Raw genomic sequence first — 23,128 nt, forward strand, 5'->3', positions numbered from 1 at the left:
AGCAGTGTTGCACAAGTTGAACTTTTTTTACTTTTCTCTTCTTTGCACTAACAATATGAAACTGAGAGAAAACTAAATCTTGAGGATTTGAACCAGACTGCAATTCGACTAAATACATGAAATCAGAGCAATTTACAAATAAATCTCCTCAACAGTCTCCTCGTAACAGTTTGAAGGAAGTCATCAAATATACAATTCAAATGACTCTGTGTCTGAACAGCTCAACTACACACCAACGTGATTTAACAAATGACAACGATCATTTTTACCAAAATTATACACAGACCTTTCAGATCAAACAGGCGCACAAACACTGTCAGCTGAGTAGGCCCCCCCACAGACACCAGACTGAAACAAATTAGATTAAGTCAATGAGCAGCAGGTTACATTTTTTTCATAAATTCTAATTATGTCTCTCAGCAAGACAACCAACTTCCAAAAGTTAACAACGCACTAAACTTGACTTTGGGTTAGAAAAAAAAAGCAGCTGTAGCTGAGGCAACTTTGCATCACCAGGGTTAAATGGATACAGTAGGAATGTTCAGTTCTACGTTAAGTTGCTACAGAGTTTGGCAGGTGATGGACAGGTGGTGTCGTATGAATGCATTAACAGACATTGCCGTGGGAGGGAAACGTTGCTAAACTGCTAACACTTCTAGATGTATCCTAGCTCAAATGCCATGAGGCCACGGAGAGTGTGCTTTTTTTTTCAGTCACTTGCCAATTTCAGTGTCTCCAGGATTCTTAAGCCGTGTTTACAGGTCTGTGATATCACATGACTACAGAGCCTCCAGATACGGAGTGTTTACACAGATCCATCACAAGAAATTCAATGTTAAAACAGAGCCACTGAATGCTACTGCAGTCCCTGTAGAGCACTTGCCAAGCCTGTATGTGGCGCTGTTTCAACCACGCTCTAACATACAGTACTAACACTGGAAGAATTTGTAGTCGAAGTCAAAGAATCCACAGAGAATACATATAAAGCTTGCAAACTGGAAAATGGATTAGCCGAATTAGCTTCTCCAGTCAAATGTAGCATGGTCTCCGCCATTGTTGTGATTGTGTGGGGTTGAGCAGGGTTACTGGGTTGAACGGTAACAGCTAGGCGTGGCTGACCGTATCGCCTCTCGGTCTGCTGCGTTCATACGTCTTTGTTTAAACACAAGGCCAGATCGAAGCTATAGTTCCAGGATCACTTGTTTTATCGCCGTGTAATCACCCACCTGACTGCAGATTGAGCCCCTCTGAAGTCATATCTGGGTTGCCTTAACAGTTGACATCATCATTGTCAATATTTAAATATTTTCTGTTGCTATTCTGGTGCATGATGTTCAATCATATCTGCCATAACTTTATTAAGCAGTAAGTAAAACACTGTGAAAGTGTGACCATTAAAAACAAATGAAGATCAGTGTTGTTTTAACAGACCCATAAAAAGAAATTCAACCAGGAGAAAAAAAAAGTTTAGAGCCAATAATATCATCTAAAATAGCACAGAGAGAAAATCTGTTTAATCCTTCCTTATTAATGACAGAGCTGCTCACTGCCCACTGGCACCAAAGGCACAACTGAGATGAAGCAATTTAGGGTATGTTTTGACTAGAGAGGGAGAAATAGAAGTAGGTGAAGGATGGGTGAGAGGATGAGACTCATTTGCAGGAGAGAATACGGGAAAAAAACAAGACTTTGGATGGAGGAAGAAACCCAAGAAAAGGAATGTTTAAAGTTCAAAAACTGAAAGGGCAAAACCAAGGCTGATGAAGATGAAGCAGGGAGGCAGTGACAGAGAACAAGAGACGGACGGAGTGGAGCTGTGGGGGAGTTGGGGGCTGAGGCCATATTTAAAGCAGATATATAATGAGCCAGTTGATGGTGAAGCCTCAGGTTTAGCATCTGTTACTAGTCAGTAATTGGTTGAGGATGATGGACGTAAACCCTGTGACCAGGAAGAAGAGAAGGGTGGAGATGGAGAGACCCCTGAATATATTCATCAGCAGATATAAAATACCATTTGGTAAAGAGAGGAGAGAAGAACCGCAGCAAGACCAATGCTAGTTACTAATAATGTCACTCAGACTGAGTACCCAAACCAGCTGTCAGGACACGTGACGGATGTTCTTCACTGATTGGTTCTCAGATGGGACAGATTTTTTGCACATGTTGATGGAAATATGTATGGGAACTGGATTTCATCCAGTTCAACAGTTTAGCATTAAATCTTCACAATTTACAGTTTAGGGTTAGGGCTTAATGAGGAGAGTCAGGTAGGAGGGACCTGGTTTATAATGACCACCAAAGGTCATACTAATGACATAAATATATGTTCATACTTTAACAATGGAAAACTGTAACAGATTACCAGCCCTGTCTTCCAATTACAGCTGTTCTTGTTACTCTGCTGCATGTTATGCTGTAACAGTCCCTACCAGAGCTGAGACTAATCTGCCCCCCCTCCCCTCCCCTGCGCCTCCCACTGCCTCATTTGTCCAGTAAAATATTAGACAGCTCATGGCCTGACCCAGCTGTGATTAGCAATCCGGTTATTTCACCTCCACAAACACTGTCTGCTCAGAAGGATCGCCGACACAGACAGGTACTGGATGGCCACATCATTAAATGTATATGAGTGTTTGAATTAAAATGATTCCAGGAACACAACCCTGGGGTGCACAATGACCTGAGGGGGCAAAGAGAGAATATATATGTCTGTGAGCATGACCTCTAAGTCCTGGGAGGAAATAAGTTTAACATTTGGATAATTTATCACACACTTTTCCTGAAATAAAAAATGAGTCACGAAACCCACAGAGTTTAGATATTAGTTTACAGTATATTATATATTTAAGTTGGGTTCTTAGTAAATTGATTTAAAACTGTAACAAAGCATAATATCAGCCATTTGAATGAAACTATTTGGTCACTAACAACTTAGAGAATGGATGGATGTCAATATGAAATTATAGTTTAAAAAAAAGAAATTAAAGTTAAAATAGAGATGATGTGACAACAACTTTGTCGAGTGTTAAAGTCAGGAGTGGCTCAGAGGTATATGAGGGCGGTGCAGGATGTTCGTTGAGATAGTGGTCAGGAGCAAAGTCGTATAGACAGGTGTGAAACAGGAGTCGGGTTTCATCAAGGATTCTATTTTATTTTATTTCTGCTTTACAAATGATGAAAGTTGACAGATGAGGTAAAGAAGGAGGTTTGGACAAAACACAAACGAGACGTGCGGCAAATGAAAAGGCGCAGAAGTAGAATTATTGAAGGTGTTTGCAGCTTAAAAAAAACAAGGTTTACAAGATGTTTGTGAGGCCTTTCTCAGATTCAGAGGTTTGGAGGTATCGTGGTAAAAACCATGGAAGTGATTTGGAGTTGGCAGAGAAGCTGTCTGTCAGAAACAAACGAGAGTTTCTCTGAAGTGAAGATGCTGAGATTTTCATCTCCAGTGCTTGGAATGGACAGGATTACAGAGAATAGGGCTTAGGAAGAATTCGCTGAAGGAATTAAGTGGATTATGGGATAGAGAATGGAGCTGTCTGTCAGAAACAAACGAGAGTGAAAGAAACAAACGAAAGTGTCTCAAACTTAGAGAGGAGAATACAAGAACGGAAATGGAAACTGGCAAGTGAAAAAGATAATTTTCAATAATTTGTTTGCAAACTGAGTAGTTTAGATGAAAGGCTTTATTTTTACTGTGATTAAAATCGTTTATTCACAGTATGTCCCAATACTGTCCTTGGATCAGGTTTTTCATTTGTGTTTGTTGAATAACACACTTTTTTGTTTGCATCTGCATGGACAAAATAAGAGGTTTACATTCAAGATGACTGATGTGTTTGTGTGTGTGTGTGTGTGTGGCCTGGTGCACAGTCTTAATGGGTGAATATTGACCATTTCTCTTTTTTTCATTCTGACAACGAAGGGCCTTTTATTGAAATTGTTTCTGATCAAGAAAGATTGAGAAAATAAAAACATTAGCAGTTCTAACAGACACTAATGAACATCGACCCATTCAGATCTGAATTAGTCTGGGATTTCAATGACTCTGGGTGACTAAGTATTCATGGGGGGGGGAGGGGGGATGGTTTCTGAAGATGACAAGGCAGATGGTAATCATAAAATATTTACTTCTTTTACTGATCTGTACTGGACGAGACTTCACTGCACAGTGGCCAAAATGATGTGCTCACTACCAAAAAACTGAAGAGCTCTTTTATCTGTTTAATTTACCTGTATTTCTTTGACCCTTTTTAATCTCCATCTTATTTTTTTAACTAATTTATCAGCTTCTTGAGTCGTGAACGGGGGTATGGTACATTTGGTTCTGTTCCAGCTTTGAACTAAACATTAACTTTAGCCGGAGGCTCAGTACAGCGTGTGATGCTCTGCTAATCCATTCTGATCACAACATAAAAAGAACGAAAAAACAAAACTCCCGTATTCTACACCACAGCAGGTTTATTTATTTAGTCACATCTCTAGTCTTATGTAATGTAATAATGATGAGGCTACAGCACGCAGACACAAAAACACAACTGCAAGAACAACAAGTAGAACGACGGTGAACTTATTCGACATACATTACACCCTAAAGAGATATATTATTAAATATAATTAGTAACTTGGCTAAAACAGCTACAAAACCAATGGTAGAATAGTAACATTATGGGTGATCGTGAGTACAAAACCAATGGTAGAATAGTAACATAACTGTAGGTGGATACAGTTGGCGTCTTTGTATTTTAAGATCATTTTCTTTTTGTGACATTTTCTGACTTTTCTCCATCTCTTCTATTTACGCCTCGTTTTTCCTGTTCCTGTTTTCTTCATAATCTCAGCCTCATTTGCATGTTCCCCTCCTGCCCTCCCACCTGACCGTCTTTTACTGGCAGTGTGGAACAGGCCGCAGAACAGAGAGGTTATAGCACTGAAATCTGCCAGCTACTGTTAATGAGCCTGACGCACACACACCAGTGGAGGGACGCACACACTTACTCACTGATTCAAATACACACAGATTGTTCAGGCTACACACAGACAGGCATGAGAGGTGAACATCCAGTGACAGACATTGAGTAAATGAGAGAGAGAGAGAGAGGAGTTAGGTTTGTGTGCCAACAGTAATTCATTTGACAGTCAGTAAAGCAGGGACCAATCAGCTGATGTTGACCAGATCACATCAGTATGCTGTGAGGTAATAAACAAATGTTGTGTTGATTACCAGCCAGCTCAGGGGTATATGAAAAAGTGTGTGTGTGTATATTATTTTAAAGCAGATTTAAAACCCAAAGTCGCTTGCAATTAGCTGACCTGGCAACCCTGCCATCCAAGCAGTGAACAGATATTTGCAGTTTAATCTTTTCATTTTTCTATTAATGCAATTCAAAGTCCATGGAGGAAGAATCTGCAGCGGTGTCTCAGTCGGAGGACATCGGTAGTGTGTGTAAACTGGAGAACGATCAATTTCCACAGACACTTAATATTAGAGCGACATCAATCATTGAACCAATATTTCTGAGATTTGACGCCCAGCTGCTGGGATTGGTTCACATGCAGCCGCAGCTTCTACAGCTTCAACCACACACTTGTTGAGGAATAACACTTGGCAGAAAGAGTCGAGTTTGTGTTGAAGTTTTAGTTTCTGTGTTATCAGAGAGAGAGAAATGGTCAGAAATCCACAGGCAGTGAATTTCTGTTTACACACCCATCACAAATACCCCCTCCGACTTTACAGCCCCCAGGCCCTGAGTCACACACGGATACACAAACTTCAGCGCATCTTTGATTTGAGGAAAAACATGGTTGGTTAATGGAGATCAAGAGGGATCTTATAAGAACATTTGTGCTCGTGTGTGTATAGTGGTGTGCAGTAGGTATTTGTGGGGACAGGTTTTGAAAAGTACCCTTGTTTTTTTGGTGTTTTCATTAAATGCCAACTGCTTCTGCAACAGCGTTAATTTTTGGGCCAATCAAAAAAATTTCAAAAAAAAAAAAAGCAGAAGGAGAAAAATAAGAATTCCAGAATGAGGGTGAAAAACCTGGTTTAGCCTGACTAATATTCATAATATAAGTCTAAACTGAACTTTAATTAAAATACTGTACAGACACCAGGAAAAGTTAATAAACAAAAATATCAAACTGGTGCTTTTTTCTTAGTGCCCAAAAACAAGAAATTGATTTGCCTTTGCTGCCAAACCTGCTTTGACTTTTATTTTTCACTTTCCTTACTTTTATATGTAAAACGATGTTTTTACTTGGTCTCATCGGGAGACAGATCTACTGGCATTCAAAAATAGCTGTGCAGAGCCTGGAGGTTCCCATTGGTAATAAAAGGTTAATCAGGATGTTCCACCTGGATGAGTTGTTCAATGTCAATCCATAAATTCTATAAACAGACATTCTATTTTTTTACCACATCAAAGGCCTTGGACCTGTGACTTTTGTGGATATCATTCAGGGTTAATATTTGTCCTTCTCTGTCAACATAGACAGAGAACATTTGACTTCAATTAAATCATAGAAATAGACCAACAAATGTCTGATGGAAATGAAAGTGATTGTTAATCTCATTAGTCTTTTAGCTGAGCATTAAAAAAGAATCTCAAGGTCATTTTTTTGACTCTGGTTTTAGATGAGAACTTGTTGTCATCTATCATGTATAAATAGATTTTTTTACAGTGTAGAATCACTACGCTGTAGAAGTTTATTGTGTCCTGTGACATCACAAACACTGAGTTTCTGCCGCCTTTGACTTTTTAAAGTTTCCATCCTTTCTCCAAAGCTACTCTGTGCCACACGCTCGGCTGCTTGTTAAAAGCTTTTAGAGACAAAACAAAAAAAGAAATCTCTAAAATATCTTGCAATGATGCTTCACTTTGTCTGCCACCTGGTGATGTCACACAGACACACACTCTCAGGCAAATGTTCACACCGAGCGTGCTGGTGAAAATTGGCCCACTTTTCATCACTTCAACGTGCCGGGCTGTTGGCTCCATGTCTCTGAAAATGCAGCTATCAGCTGAAATCCATTCTGTTCACCTCCACTGCTTACAGCAGATAGAGTAAAGAGGAGTCGGAGTAAAAACAAAAGTGCTGCCAGTGTGTGTCTCTCTCTTACGCTGCATTTTCAGCTCGTAAATGAATCCCTGCTGTCTTATATCCCTCCTCTCCTCTCTGTTTCCTCTCCGTTCTTCACTTGTCCTCTCTTTATCACTCCCGTCTTCTTCCTCATTCTTCACTTGTCCTCTCTTTATCACTCTAATCCAACTCCCGTCTTCTTCCTCCCCTCCCCTCAGTCCTTCTCCGTGTTTCACCTCCTCCCCTCCTCCTGCGCTCATCTGTTCCGTCTCTCTGCCTCTGATTTACAATTACGTCTTGTTTAACTCTTATATCACCCAGTCCTCACTCCACCCTTTTTCTGCCACTCATCTCTGACCTCTCATCTCCACCTCCTTCTCCCTCTCTCTCTCCTGTTGCCTCTCCTTTACTCTCCAACTGTGCCTGGATATGGAAAAACAAGCTTGTTGCCCTGGAAACTACTCAAATAAGCCCCGGAAGGCCAATTACCAAACGAAACCAATTAAAGCCAGACCTGTTCTCTTTAATGGGTTTCACACACACACACACACACACACACACACACACACACACACTCACAGATATTTTTTAGCCAAACTGCATCAGATTAAAAAGTAATTCTTAGCGTGAGTTTGATTGAAGAGGCTTTTTTACACTGCATGTAGAAATATGTGCAGAGGTGGTGAACCTTAAGTTGGTAGACGTAGAGGAGTTTGATAAGATGTGTGTGTTTGTGTGTTTGTTAGTGTGTGTCTTCTTGTTACTTGGAGTTATGGTTTTGTGTCTTTTGCTGTTACACACTTCTTATTGATGTTTGCAGGAGGACGCGGTCATTTAGCCTTCATGTGGGGCGGGGCAGACGTGTGTGTGTGTGCACATGTTTGTGTGTTTGGTAGACAACAGCGACGGGGTTTGTTTTCTGGCGGCTGTACACGAGGACCTAATGAAGGAGAAATTGGATCCTGATGGCTTTGCAGGCAGACACCCCTACAGCTTGTTGTGCTCGTGAGCGTGCACGAGCACGTGCATGTCTATGAGCAGGCAGAACGGCCAACATTTTCATCTAATGAAGGGCAACTATTTCCTGTGTTTGGGCCTCACTTCACTGGCCGTGTGAGCGAGACACTGTGTCACTGTGTGTGTGTGTGTGTGTGTGTGTGTGTACCTGATGTAGTAATACTTATGGGTACATGTTATTGAGAAATATTGTTGTATGAAAAATGTTGCAGGTCCACACTCAGTGAGGTATTTGGTTTAACGTGCCGTCTAAGGACCAAACCATACATCAGTGAAACCCTGTCACTGCATGGACATGGACATCTCTGCCATTCTTCCGGTACGCTCTCAGAATCAGCACCATGGACAGCGACCTTCAGGCTAAGAAGAGAGAATGGAATATTGACTGAGTCGAGCAAGTATGCTCTGATGGGACATCTGGGCCTTTGAAGGACAAACAACGCCCCCTTTTGGTGTGTCTATGCATACCCCCCCCCCCCACACACACACACACACACACACACTAAAATTGTCTATGTTTTGAAGTCCATTTAAAACACTCTAAGTCCAATTGTCACATACATTGCTCACAGCCTCTGCAAGAACTGCACTCTCCACTTTGAGAACCACTGGATTAGAGTGAGAGTAAGGATTAAGATTGGGCATACAGAATATAAATCAAAGTTAAGGCTTTGGAATGTATTAGGTTTATGTGAAGAGCTTACAAACCACAAGAATGCGTGTGTGTGTGTGTGTGTGTGTGAGATGCGTGATGCCTATTACTCTGAACTGTTTGTTGAAACAAGGTCTTTAAAGGACCACATAAGAACACGGTGCGTTGTCTTAGTGAAGGACCCTGAAGTCTTTGTGTCCGTCCCATAAACCCACGTGTCCGTGAGTTCTCTGTTTGTTTTCGTGCTCACTGTCGTTTCAGCCAGTGTTAGTGTTGCAGTGAGAGATTAAGCCGCCAGTTAATCATCACCTCACATCCTTTTCGCACTCCAACCACCACACATCTCAAATCTCTCCCTCTCCCTCTCTCTCTCTCTCTCTCTCTCACACACACACACACACACACACACTGGCACCCCCGGTGTTACTCATTCTGTCTGCTCACAGCCCTGGTAGGTGTTGATTACAACTGCTACACTGCTGTGAGAGTGAAATGAGAGTTTGCATGTTAATGTTTGTGCGGCTGTTACAGCCCGTCTCCCCCGTCTCACCCTGTCTCTCAGGGACAAGTTCACATTTGAACTATTTCTGGTGGTAAACAAACTTTGTTGGTCTATTTTTGTGGGACGGCAGAAGTTGTTCAGTTGAACGTGTGCAGGTTGTTTATGCTGAGTAAGGTGGGGGGAGGGGGGGCGGGGGAGGGGGTTTTATCATAGTTTTATGTCTGTCTCTCAGGTTCTTTTTAACAGTTCTCACTTCAGCCCGCCGACAGTCAAACTTCACTCCCTCTCTCTGTCTCTCTCTCTCTCTGTCTCTCTCTCTTTCCGCTCCCTCCTTCTCAATGACGTGACACTCCCTCAGAATAGAGCCCTGTTACTAGGAAGATTTAAAGTGTTGTTTTGGTTTCTGGGTAAATTTCTCTAATGTCTTGATGATGTAGTTGTCTTTAACATGTAGGACCGAGCTCCTTATAATAGAAAACTTGTATAAATAGATTTTTTTACATTTGCTTTTTCACACTATTTACAGATATTTCTGCCATGTATATTTTTTAGTAAAACAAATACATATTTTTTTAATCCTATCATTTTCTGTGCAAAATTGATTTGCACAAAATAAAATTATATATTATAATTTATTGAGTGAGTTGCATATTTTTATTCTAAAAGTTCTGACATAAACAAAACACATTTATTGGAATTAACACTGCATTTAAGTACTCAGAGTATTCCAGTATTAAGAATATTTAAACTAAAATCTTAAAAAAACAAAAAAGCAAATTACTTCAATAAATTAACATAACAATTATTTCCATGGTCTGAGGTGATTCCTCATAAAAATGTTCAGGAATGTGTGAAGGTGTGAGGTTCAAATCCCACTAGATTCACAGTCATGATTAAACAAAAGTTCAGGCAAAAGAAAAACTTCTGGCATTTGCTGGTGTTTGTAGGAACTTTTCTTTCATATTCCAAATGTTAAAGTGATGTCTCTCTTGTGGTTCCAATCCAGTTGAATCCAATTTATTTATAAAGCATATTTGAAAACATCACAATTGAAACAAAGTGCTGTATATTTCAATAAAACAGCAGACAGAAGAATAAAATAAAACAAAATGGAAAGGAAAATGGAAATCAATCAAAGTGGTGAAAAGTGCAGCAGCTAAAAAAAACAGACGTATCTTAAAACAGGAAGTGACGGAGTTTGTCTGGTAGTTGGTTCAGGTCTGACAGTAAAGGTAATTTAAGGTTTTCATACAAGATCCTATTGTCTGTATATGATAGGATATATATAGAGAGGCCATTACATGGTACGTGCCAGGCTCAACGGCATCCTGGCAGGAGTTATTGGACAGAGAAAGGTTTCAGGTTGGGTTTTTTTTTTTTTGTGTGTCGTCGTTGTGATTCAGAGATGATTGGAGTTTCACTGTCCCATCACTCTGACTGACCTGATGAAGAATGGATCCTTCAGTCTTAACACACACACACATACACACCCATACAGTGGGGCCTGGAGACACAAGCTACCCAAGTTACGAGTAAGCAACTTCTGCAAGATTTTCCTCATGATACGAGTGCTCGACACTGTAACGTTATCTCGCTCACTGTCCCTCACTTGGTTATTTTACCCGTCCCTCTTTCCTTCTCTCCCCCTCTCTCCCTCTCTCTCTCTCTCTCTCCCTCTCACACACACGCACACACACACACACACACACGCCCCTGAGTGTTTGGATAATAAAAGTGCTGCAGTCTCATCTCTCTCTCTCTCTCTCTCTGGACAAACATATCGACCGGCCTGATTTATAATCTTTGATTTATATGAGCCAGGTTTCATACACCATCTGAAATACTGCATTACCTTCAGCAGGGCNNNNAGTGTCTTTTTATCTTTGAATTCAACAAGGACACCTTTGAACATCACACACACACTGTTGTTGTCTTAGGCCCACAGATTAGGGAGGGCTAATGACAGCATGATGAGGTTATTGACCACCATGACCTAATGTGAGGTTTGATGGGACTGTGTTGGCGCCGCAGTGAGACGACACTGTGTGTACGTCTTCAACAGAGTCACAGCCACAGACTGGCAATCCTCGCAGTAGATGTTTTGCAGAAAGTCCTTGCTTTTTATTGTGAAATAATAGAGAAACGTCAGTTTTATACTATATTGATATTATAGATAGTGATTCCATGAAAACAAGTCTTGGAAAATGCCTTAATTTGATGAATGAATGATGGAACCAGGGATATTAAAATTAAACAAGGATGAAGTGGGTAGTGTTCAGAAGATCAGGTGGTTCGATTCCCTGTCCATCGTTTGGCGTTTCTAACCACAGACCAAAAACCTGCAGATTAGGTCAATAGTTCACTCTTAGTTGACATTATTGGTGGAATCACAGGTGTGAATGGTTGTTTCTGTGGGGTTAAGCCCCGCCCCCACCCACTGACAAATGGCTCCAGCCCTCCAGTGACCCTAGTAAAGGACACTGTTTAAGAATAAAATTCAAATGTTATAAACTTTACAACAGGAACGTGGTCTTCATGTGAGAGGTAATCAGTAAACCCAGCATTGACCAGACAGTGATTAGGGTTGAATATGGAGCTGCAACCTGAAAATTGATATTTATAACACTAAATAAAATGTGATATTACTGAATTTAAACAACATTCTGATGGTAGAGTCAGTCAGAAAGTATTGATACAGAGCAGCATCAAAATGTCACCTTTTCCTTAATGTTAACCAGAACCTTCAGAGATTAGAAAATTGTTTGATAAAATGTATATATATATATATATATATGATACAACACAGATAATATGTGTGAAAATATCTTTTAGTCAATCATTTGTTGTTGTCTTGAAACACATTCAAGACTTTGTTAAAAAGTCTTGAATGTGTTTTTCTCTCTGAGTTAACGACACCAGCAGCACAGGGTTGTGTATTTTGGCGAGGTTGCACATTTTTGACTGTGGCTGCTGCACCTGCTTTATCAGTTGAGCCTTTAATTCCAGCATCAACCTCCTGGCGTTCAACTCCGTCTCAACTAAAGTGGCGTCAACATTTATCAGCCCCCTTTGAGGTCTGAGGGATTTAGGCATCCGACCCTTTGACCTCCAGCCTGGCAAGAATTACAGGTTTTATTGACTTTGTGAACTTGGACGTCCTTGTCTGACGCAAAAACCCATTAGGGTTCTCTGGAAGGTTCTGAGAATGATCAAGACTCTGAAGATCAACTGTAATGACTAAAATACACCAACTCAACTCATATACATTTTCCATATGAATAATTCCATCATTTGGATTAGTCACAAATGAAAACAGGTGAGAAACGCTGACCTCTAGCTGCTGTTATTGATCCAGTGATGTACGCATGAAAAGTCCATATTAATATATATATATATATATATGTGTGTGTGTGTGTGTGTAAGACATATTTAGAAAGAATATTTAGAAAGAACTGTGGTAAATTTCATGGGGACTCAAACCAGCAACCTTTCACCGAGCATGCAAGGCTCCTACCAGTGTGGCCTCCAAGCCACCACGCATGGGTTCACTATGCATGGTGGCTATAAAAACTATAAAACTATTTAAAAATAATTAAAAAAAAAATAGTCTTAATATTTACTGCAGACAACAGTGTGTTTTGACTTTTTTACTTCATTGTCCAAACGAAGCTCTGAGTCAATGATAATGTTAGTCTTAAATGCAGTAGTACGTATGTAAGTTTTACTTCTTCCTACTCCTTTTCGAATATGCATTCTATGTTTGTCAATAATCAATGTATTCCTCTTTTTTTTCTTTCATTTTCATATTCAAAATAAACTTAAAAATCAAATGAAGTAGTGCAACAGTGGCCTGACTGCAGTGGTTTCAAAGAAAACTCAGCTGCTGAATTCAAAATCCATCTTTATGAGAAACCTATTAACCAATACTTATGTTACCATCCTTCACATAAAGACTTTATTAGAAAAGGGTGAGAAATGATGAGAGGAGGCAGAAGAAACACCGTATATATTCCTTAGGTGAATTACGTCTTTGAAGAGAGCGGCGCATTAGCCAACAGACACATTAGCATCTGTCTGCTGTAAAAAAGTGAGAGGGAAATAAATGAAACGCTGCAGGGACAGGAAGTGTACCTACGCTGGATTTATGGACGGCAGGTGAATTAAAAGTCCATCTTTATAGGGTAACATATTAGCCAACACTTACATTATCATCTCTCACATAAAAGTATGAATTTATGAGAAGGAGGGAAAAAAGGGGAACGGAAGAAGGGAGGGAGTGAAGAGGGTGAGACGAGAATGCAGCTGCGTGTCAAGGTAGTAATGGTGAACCTTAAAAGCTCATATTTATGGAGCCGCCGTCCTGTATATTAACATTTTTATTAGGGAGTGTCAGGATCAAAGAAGCAAAAAAGCAGCATTTTGAAAATGAGGAATAAGTCAAGAAATATAGACACAAACGCCTGGTCCGCCTTAATAAGGCACATCTGAGTAGCGCCACCTGTCCTTTAGGACTGCTTAGACCCTGCTGATTCAAATAGCAGCCCGGGAGCCACATGTAGACCAGATACAACATCTGAGTGGCCCAGTCTGTGGGCATTTGAGAAAATTGCAATAGGCACATGAAGAGAACGTGCACAAGAGAACGACCTTGAATGCAAACAGCCGCCCCGTCACAAAAAAAATGTTTGTGTTGCCCCACGGGGGGGGGGGGGGGGGCACATGCGACCAAACTCAATTTATAATTTAATCAGATTATATAGTGCATCAAGTTAACAAAAAGTTCTCAACTCAACACAATTCACATTATCGAATCAGCACCATGGACAGTTACAATAAGCCCAAAGACAGCACCTGTAGGTTGAGAGTCCAGGAAGTTTGTTCTGATGGTACGACATGCACTTTGGAGGCAACCTAGCATAAACGCTAGCATTGGCAATAGTTCAAGAGAAATGATGTGGGAAATAACAAAACATCTGCTGAAATCAATCCTGGGGTGGAGAACGTTTATGTGTGTGTTTTACTGGGAAAGCTATATGTGTGGGGACACTGTGAAATTATTGTTGTGGTGGGGACATTTTGTTTTTGTTAAGATATTTTGCAGGTCCCAGAGGAACAAATGTCCCTGCTGAGTGTACAGGTTTTTTTTTTTTTTTTTTGGTTTTTTTTTTGGACGAAAAGTTGTAGTTGTAGTAGTGGAGATTAAAATTAAGTCAGTGATTAAGATAAGACATATACATACTGAAGGCCGGAGTCTATGTGCTGAAAAAGACAAAAACCAGTTTGTGTGTGTGTGTGTGGATGGGGGCTTTGGGTATCAATCATTATCAAAGCTGCACTCTCTCAGGGTGCCTCAGGCAGAACGGTTCATTTCAGCTCCCCTTCTCCATCTAGTGTTAACGCTGCTCTCACAAATGGGCCACACTAGACGGCTAAAATCATTGTTAAATTCCTCCGAGCCACCACCAGGGTTTTGGGTGAAATGGCCTGGATCCTATTTTGAGCGACAGCCGCCTCGCTGCAGCGGCAGCATCCAATGGGACAAAACCAATAAAATGAGAAAATGATGGAGGAAGAGAGAGAGAGGGTTTCTGAGGACCGTGTTCTCTAACTCTCTATTGTATAAGAGTTTAACTCATGTCCTGATTGAAAAAGATCTGATTTTCCCGCCTTTGTCGTCTGTTTTTATTGATAGTTTTGCATCATAACTAACAGATGCGCTAATTGTTTTGCCTTAAAATTCACAAAAAAAAGCTTTTTTATTTTTTAAGTAAGATTCTTTATTCTTTGTTTGGTTTTTAAAATGTAATTTAAAAAGTGTTACTAATATATTGTTGACTGATTTATTATTTATTTCCAATCAAGTCAAATAGATTATTAAAAGTTAAAACAAAATCCTCACCCCAGTAACTCAGCATTTAATGCATTTTGTGCACTTTTCCTTTTTCTAAAGCGCTCGCTGTTTTTGTCTCACTCCTTCTGTTTCTACTTCTCTGAGGGAAAAAGGAAACGTCTGAAAGAAAGGCTTTTGTTCCTCTGTTCCTCCTGCAGAAAGTTGTTGAGGAAATGTAGCTGAGCAGCAGTAAAGGAAATAAAAGGACAGACAATACAGAATATGGAGGGGAAGATGGTTTGAAAAAGATGAAGGGAGAAGCTTTACCGCATTATCGCCATGACTGGCGATAATAATAACAGAGAGCGAGAGAGAGAGACTCACTTTACATCACAAAAGACATCACAGACTAAAGCCTGAACGTCTCGTCCTCTACACCAACACAGTCTTCTGGTCCTTAGACTCATTTAACATCTGTGATTTTATAAGTGATGTACCAGTAATCTAATGATCTGATGCACACACAAATGACACAAGCTCTGAAACACAAAACAATGAATAATGGATTCAATTCTAACTGAATTTCACTTCTTTTATGAGGTAAAAAAAACATCATCAAAAAATTTGAAATCTCTAAATAAACCAACAGAAAAAGACTACTGACTCACCGGCACATTTAGTTCTGGTGACCAGTGGCGGTCCTGGAGGCCCAGTTCCTCCCTCTCCAGGCCTGGAGAGCAGGACCTTGATTTCGTACTCCACATCTGGGTCCAGATGCCACAGTTTGTAGGTGGGGGCGTCGACCACGTGGGTTTCTGCCCAGTTTCCAGTAGTGGTCCGATATTCAACTTCCTTCAGGATAATTGGCCCGTCACCGATGATGCTGTTGGCGTTGGGCTTAATCCAAAGATAGGTGGCGCCCACAGCCAGAAGCTCCGGTGGAGCGATGGGTGTAGGTGGAGCTGTAGAAATATAGATCGGTGGGTTAGGAAATGGATTTCCTCAGTATGTAGACACCAACGATAATAAACAATTACATTATTTAATTTTCATATATATATTCGCCAAAACATTGCAGTGCTGTACACCTCTCTGTCTGCAATATTAAAAACATGTAATTTTGTGACAGACAGACAGACAGATAGACAGACAGACAGACAGACAGACAGACAGACAGACAGATAGATACATACATAGATAGATAGATAGATGACTTTATTCTATTCTGCTAAGTGGTTGCATTGTGATGTACATGTGAACAGAATGAAGCCTCCACCTGAAGCACCAACCCGTCAGTTTCTTGACGTGCTGCTGGCAGCTTCTTTGTCAAGACTCATCCACAGCATGCTGTTCAAAAAGTGATGGCCAGGCATAAAAGCACTTCATATTTTATCAGAAGCCATTTATTATCCTTTCCCTCTAAAGTCTGTAATTTTAACACAATGACTAATTCAGCCTTTAATAAATCTGTCCAACAGTCCAACAGTGACTGACACCATTATTGACGAATCACTGTGTGAAAACACTATTCAGCAGCAAACCCTGTTTGTGCACCATGGACAGCTCACATAACTGTAACTGTAACATCAGAGAATCAGCACCATGGACAGGGAACGATGGATGAAGGAGTGTATATTTTGAGTCAGTTTATGATGTGACTTAGAGGCTCGTCAGGTATATTTACCTCCGGCTCTGGACATGACCATGTCAGACAAGAAAATATTAGCAGTGACTTCAATCTATTTTCCCTTTAAAACCATATCCACCAATGGTCCTAGCCTTGTCACTGTAGCTCCTCTTTGATAAAAGTTCATGTCTTTTCTCTCTTTTGCCTCATTTGGTGTTAACTCCATTCAACTAATTGGAGCAGACGTCTGAAACTGCAGGATGTGGAATTATTTTCTGTTTGGTGACATGTTTCACAGATGGTTGTTTTGTCAAGGAGGTCAGCAGCCATATCTTTATTTTTTCTTTTTTTTTGCTGTTTTGAAAATGACTGTAGGGACAGTGCTCTATGTTTCTTACATCATATTACAGATTTTTCTGAAGTTTTGCTGGAAAATAAAGTAGTATATAAAAGTATTGGAGTTTTATTATTATTATATTTAATTTTTTTACATTATTTTTTATTATATTTAAATAACCAAGATCATATTTTACATAAACTCTCTTCTGATATTTGAAATCAGTTTTCCATTTCCATTTCCAGTGGTTACTTTTAGATGTACTGTTGACCCCCCCGATGATCCCATTTCAGTCTAAATATCCTAATATCTACATATCTAGTATCAGATTAGTCATTCTCCATGTTGGCTTTGTTCATCAGAGCCCCAGCCAGTGGCTCATCTGTATCACAGTTCTTTTCAACACTTCTTTGGACAGTTGCTGATGTAAACCTTGCTAACACGTTGCTGGCCATAAAAACCAATGCTGTGCAGCTGCTAGTGCATAGTTTGTTTGTGCGGATGTTGTTGTCATGAGGTGATTCAGCAGCATGACTCATTTTCTGCACTTGGTGAAGCCAATGGGATTGTTTATATCTCCAGGTGTCTGCAGGAAGGGTCCCCCTGCTGGACGGCTTCTCTCTGCACAGGAGATGTAGTGTAAACAAACAACAGGAGCATATGGGTGTGTCTGTGGACTTGTCCAGACAGGGGTTTTCATCTGACATCTGACAGAAACTGCTCCTATGTGACTGTGTTCCACTTTGGTCCATTGTAATTGGGAACGACAGCATTAGGCTTGAGCTCAGATCATGACGTCCGTGTGGTTAATGTGTTTCTCTGTTTTTATTTATTTATTTTTTGTGTTATGAGCCACAAAAGTTCTGTTTGGATCAATTGAGTTTGACTAAAGTTTTTTTTTTTTTTAAATAAGGACAGAGTGAGAAAGAGCGTAAACTTCTAACTGTCTGATGACAGATCAAAAATTCAACCCGAGAATTGGGCCATTAAAGCTGTGGACTTTGAGGGGAAATGGAAACGCAGCAGCGAGAGAAGGACATGAAACGGAACATTGATCTTCTTAGTGTCACTAAAATCTGTGAAAGTGTTAAATAAAGCAGAATCAGCCTAAAAACTGTCAGTTTAACAGCAGGACACACAGAGTGGACACGTCTTCCAGGACTTCACAGTGTTTAGCGGCTCTTATCTACACACACACACACACCCAGTGAGGTTGGGCTGCAGGGATGGAGACGGACGACGGGTTTGTACCTGTCGGCTCCAGCTTTACTGCCACTCATATGGATCTGATTTCTAATGAACTCATAAGAAAATCCTTTTAAGTAGTGAAAATAGCAGTCGCTCGTACAGATGGTGCCATAATTATATGGCAGAAATAGATGAAGGGACCAAATCCAGTCCACCGCACCGTCCAATCCTGCCCTTGGCTGCATTACAGAATAAACATCAAATAAAAACTGTGATTTTTATTTCAACTTTGAATTCAGTTGTTGGTTTGATTCCAGACTCTCATTGTTATACACCCCTCAGGTACCTGGTCAAACCTGTAGTTTAAAACACACAAGGACTAAGAACGGTCTTTTTCTCTGCTGCTTAGTCTTAATTCCATGTCTTAAATTTCAATCTTAATCCATCACTCCCCTCATTTGTTCTTCATCAAACTTCCTGCAAGTTAACTTGATAACACTGAAGTCCCTGCAGAAACTCAGCTCAATCTGTTTGAACTGATCCCAGATCAGTCAGTCAGGCCTGAGACGTTCCTTCCTGTTTTTACCTCCTTTTCAGGGATTAGACCCCTGGGTAATGGTGCCACTGACACACACAGCCATGCATTCACACGTGCAAATACACATGCACACACCCCGTGTGCTCTGTGGTGTAGGCCTTCGTACACTGCAGTTGCACGACTGGGTCTTATTCTTGGACGGCAATCAGCTTTATGGCTGCACAGGGAGACTTAGGGAGATGGAGCAGAATTCTTGGAGAACTCACTGAGAAACTAACACACACACACATCATGTCCAGAGGGCTCTGGCTGACACTGGCTCTCCTGGATCTCTGCTACACCCTGCTGAGTTTTATGTCTGGCAGACGGCACACACACACACACACACACACACACATAAAAATTGAATCACATATTTATATACATATTAGTAGACAGCTACAAGCCTGATTACCTCATACGAAGACTGGTCATGCGGGTGCGTTTCCCTACCTGCTTTAAACACACACACACACACACACACACACAGCTTGTCTAGCTGGTTTGTGAGGATCATTTCCTTCTACATCATAGTCAAATTCATTTTTAAATAATTGTTATTATATTTCAGAGGATAACTTCTGTCGCTAAGGGACAGTTCCGTAACAATACGTGTGGTTGTTTTGAGCTGTGAAGTACAGTATGTGTGGTGTGGTTGAACACGTGTTCTGAACATATGTTACAGTTCATATGTGTGTGTTATATTTTTAAATATTTTTTTTGTTTTGTTTTTTGTCTTCTGGTTTTCATGGAAACCACAGTTTGGTTCCATAACGTTACCATGGTGTCAACACCAACACAACACTGTTGGACAGTACTAAGAAATGAACACACACACAATGTCCACACTGCATTCCCAACTGTGGTGAAAGGACAGGTTTGTTTACTTATTTATTTATTGACTTATTTGTTTAATCAACCAAGGAAGAGACACCATCTGTGGGGTCCTGTCAGAAGACCAGCAGAGGCTAATTTGGGACACACACACACAGAGAAACAGAGATCACACCTGACTCAACAGAACACTAATTAACCCCAGTTTTACTTTGCCCCCCCCCCCCAGGAGAACAAGTGTACAGAGCAAGGACAGTAACACATACACAACTAAAATAACTCCCTCATCTCCCAGCACAAAACGGGGGAGGGAAGGGGAAGAGGGGTAAGGCGGACGCATGTGTGTCAAACTGCAACTCTCTCCTGTTCACTGTGTTGGCATGGGCTGCTCCTCTGGCACCGCCACGCTTGGCTGCCAGCACCTGAGCTTTTCACACACACGCATGCACAAATAGGAAGCGAAAGAAAAACTCCCAGAGACACACTCAGCAGAGTAAGAGACACACGTTTGGACACATTCCTCAGGAGCGCGCACACTCTGCTCCGCCAACAGATGGTAATGACAATTTCAATCCCCCGACTACGGTCTAATCAAAACTGTGCACATGACCACACACGGCAACTTCACCCTCCCTCCAGAGTCCGACTCCTTTCATAGCAAATAGGATTAAGAGCATAATTCACCACAAATATTCATTGAAAACATAGTTCAGGCCAGAGGTCTGCACGTTTAACGCATTTCTCTGGTACAGTGAAAATCTTTATTCACTTATAAAAAGATCCCAGTTAAAAGCCCCCAGCACCAGAGGAGGATGTTTTTTTTATGATTAGAAATAAAAATTTCTTAACATGAAAAGAGAATTACTGAAGCCAAAAAGGAATTACTCTGAGGCTACGTTGTCCTCTCACATTAATGTATTGAGAAAGTCTTCAGTTTTTCCCACGTAAAGGGTTAAAACAAATATAGCTCGGAAACTAGTTGGCTGACGGAGCAGACGGTTACATCTCATCTTTACCTCGTCTTTTATAGACATTTGAGAATTTTTTTATAGATTGACATTATGTATATTGACCTGCAGGACATCAGGTCAACTATAAAAAACCAAGTCTTTAGAATACAAAACATATATCTCAAGTACAATGTGACAGTGTCAGATCTAGTGCGTCACTACTGGCTCAGTGCTAACACAGTAAACTATTCCAACCTTTTAACATAATCTGTGACTGGTACCAAACCTTAGCTACAGCGAAGCACATTAACAGTTGACTGTGATTTAGACCAGGACAAGCACATTAACAGTTGACTGTGATTTAGTAAAGGTAAAGGTAAAAGTTTTCTGATGGAGACAAAAAATTGCCCCTAATCATCACTAAAAGCTCAATTGAAGGAAAGAGGCAGCAGTGGATATTAGTGATGTAAGACTCAGAGTGTGAGACAAAGAAATCAAATTATGTCTGGCAACAGAGAGCTGTGATGCTGTAATTCTATCTAAGACTTTACAGCAGCATTACCCAGCATCCTTAGTGCTCTGACATCCTTCACAGCTGGGCTTAATGTTGTCCCGATAAACAATGAGGGTTTATGAAACTGTGTTTCCTTACTGTTTTATTTCCTATGTTTATTTTCAGTACATATATAACAAGGCTACATTTAAGAGTTCTATTCAAGGTGCAGGATAAAAATGGGTCCTATATCCTGTTCGCCGAGAATGTGTTTATTTTTATCATTTTGTAAATATAAGTGAAGTCTATAAATTGACCAATCAATGCAACAAAGCTCCAGAGCCATTAGCCTTTGAGCTAAATGCGGCTGACCAGAGCTAGTGCCTCGTGTCCTCGCCGCTCTGAATGTCTTTACCGTGTGGAAGGACAAACTAGGTTGCTGCAATTTGAAATTTGTGCTCAGCCAAAACATCAAGAGAGGAAAAAGAAATATTCTAGATTCAAACAACACATTTTATAAGTTATTTTATTGCAAAACAGCCAAACTAACGGAGTATGAAGTATGAAGCAATAGCTAACAGTAGCAGTTACTACAAAACAGTTATAACCTACTCTATATGCTAAGTTCCTGTTGTTTTTATTTGTTCATTATTGCATTTGCTTATTTAACATTGTTTTCCTAATACTATAACAGTAATATATGACTGTTAAAAATGTCAGGTGTGGTTTTTAGTCTGGTCAGACCTACTTAGCATTTCCAGTCATCAGGTTGACATAAACAAAAGGCCACATTTTAAATACACCAGGTACTGTAGATGACTATTATCTGTTATCAAGACACGGCCTCTTACAGTTGACCTATATGTTCAGGTTAAAATGTATAAATAAGTCGAATGTTCAACATTTTCTTTAGCAGCTCTTGGCAGTGATTCTGAGTTACATCACAGCCTGACATTTCTCTGTTGTGCTCATGTAACTCCTGTAAAATTTAAAATAGACCTATGTGGGTTTGCAGTATTAACAGATCGGCCTAACACACAGTCCATGCGCTCCACGGTTGGTAAAAGTCCACCAACTTCAACACGTGTTTCTGCTGATTTAAGGTGGTGCTCATCTTCTGTCCACTTATCAAAAACCTGACAGTAAGAAATTAGAGCCTCTGCTATGAAGAAAGCCTCTGCTTGATTTTCTAAATTAAACATGGAACTCCTTTTTGTTCCTTTAAGTTATGGACGAGACAGAAACACTAGGAAGAGGCGGACGGATGGAGACAGAGATTCAAATAGGCCTCATTGTGAGTTCTGGTCACTACTCACATCTGCTCAGTATTCCATCCCCAGCATTCCCACAAATGCACAGCACTAACAAGCAACTGCCAAACTCCCAAGATTCACACTTGCACCCCCTTCCTCCCCCACTCCCCGCCCACACACAAACACGTTTTCAAATTATGAACAATTACTGTTTATTAAACACTTAAAACTGTTTTTATATCATAGAAAAAAACATCCAAATTTACCTTTAACAATCAGATCGGCATAATTGGACACCCCCGAACCTCCATCTGAACGGATGACACAGCGATATCGGCTGGTGCTGCGCTGTGAAGTGTCTCCAACGCTGACAGTTGCAGAAAAACGACGGTGGTTCACGACCCTGGTGACCATCAGTGCAGTGTCTTTACCGTTCCACTGCTGCATGATGGGAAGAAAACAATCAGTCATTTCCGCTTGACAGGTAGATGTAGCATAGCAAGAGTAACAAGATGGAAACTTTTAAATTAAATTGATCAGGGACTAATTGTAGACAGAAATATGTTTAAATAAATGCATTTAATATACACTGCTAATAATGATGCTCACACACCAGCCCAGTAGGTGGCAGTAATGCTGCCAGGACTGGAACCCTTGAACTTCAGAAGCTTGTATTAAAAGAACTGATAAATACCATATTATGTTTTACTATTTAACTGAATGACATTCATGATAATATTTTGTTTAAATTGCTAAATTTACTAAATTTGTAAAAAAAAATTGTGGTT

The 23,128-nt window shown here is 40.4% G+C and overlaps 1 protein-coding gene across 5 annotated transcripts in view; it reads right to left on the bottom strand.

Moving 5' to 3' along the window:
* Positions 1–23,128, bottom strand: part of ptprt (protein tyrosine phosphatase receptor type T) — a 168,835-nt gene that overhangs the window by 93,534 nt on the left and 52,173 nt on the right. For all 5 annotated transcript variants that reach the window (XM_017036662.2, XM_017036661.2, XM_025059885.1 and 2 more), the window contains exons 7-8: positions 22,607–22,781; positions 15,750–16,043 (exon numbers count right to left, since the gene is read on the bottom strand). In XM_017036662.2, coding sequence (XP_016892151.1) covers positions 15,750–16,043; positions 22,607–22,781 — 469 coding nt within the window. The remainder of the gene's footprint in view (positions 1–15,749; positions 16,044–22,606; positions 22,782–23,128) is intronic.

This window comes from Cynoglossus semilaevis, chromosome 11 (assembly GCF_000523025.1).
Source record: "Cynoglossus semilaevis isolate Cse_v1.0 chromosome 11, Cse_v1.0, whole genome shotgun sequence".
NCBI lineage: Eukaryota > Metazoa > Chordata > Actinopteri > Pleuronectiformes > Cynoglossidae > Cynoglossus > Cynoglossus semilaevis.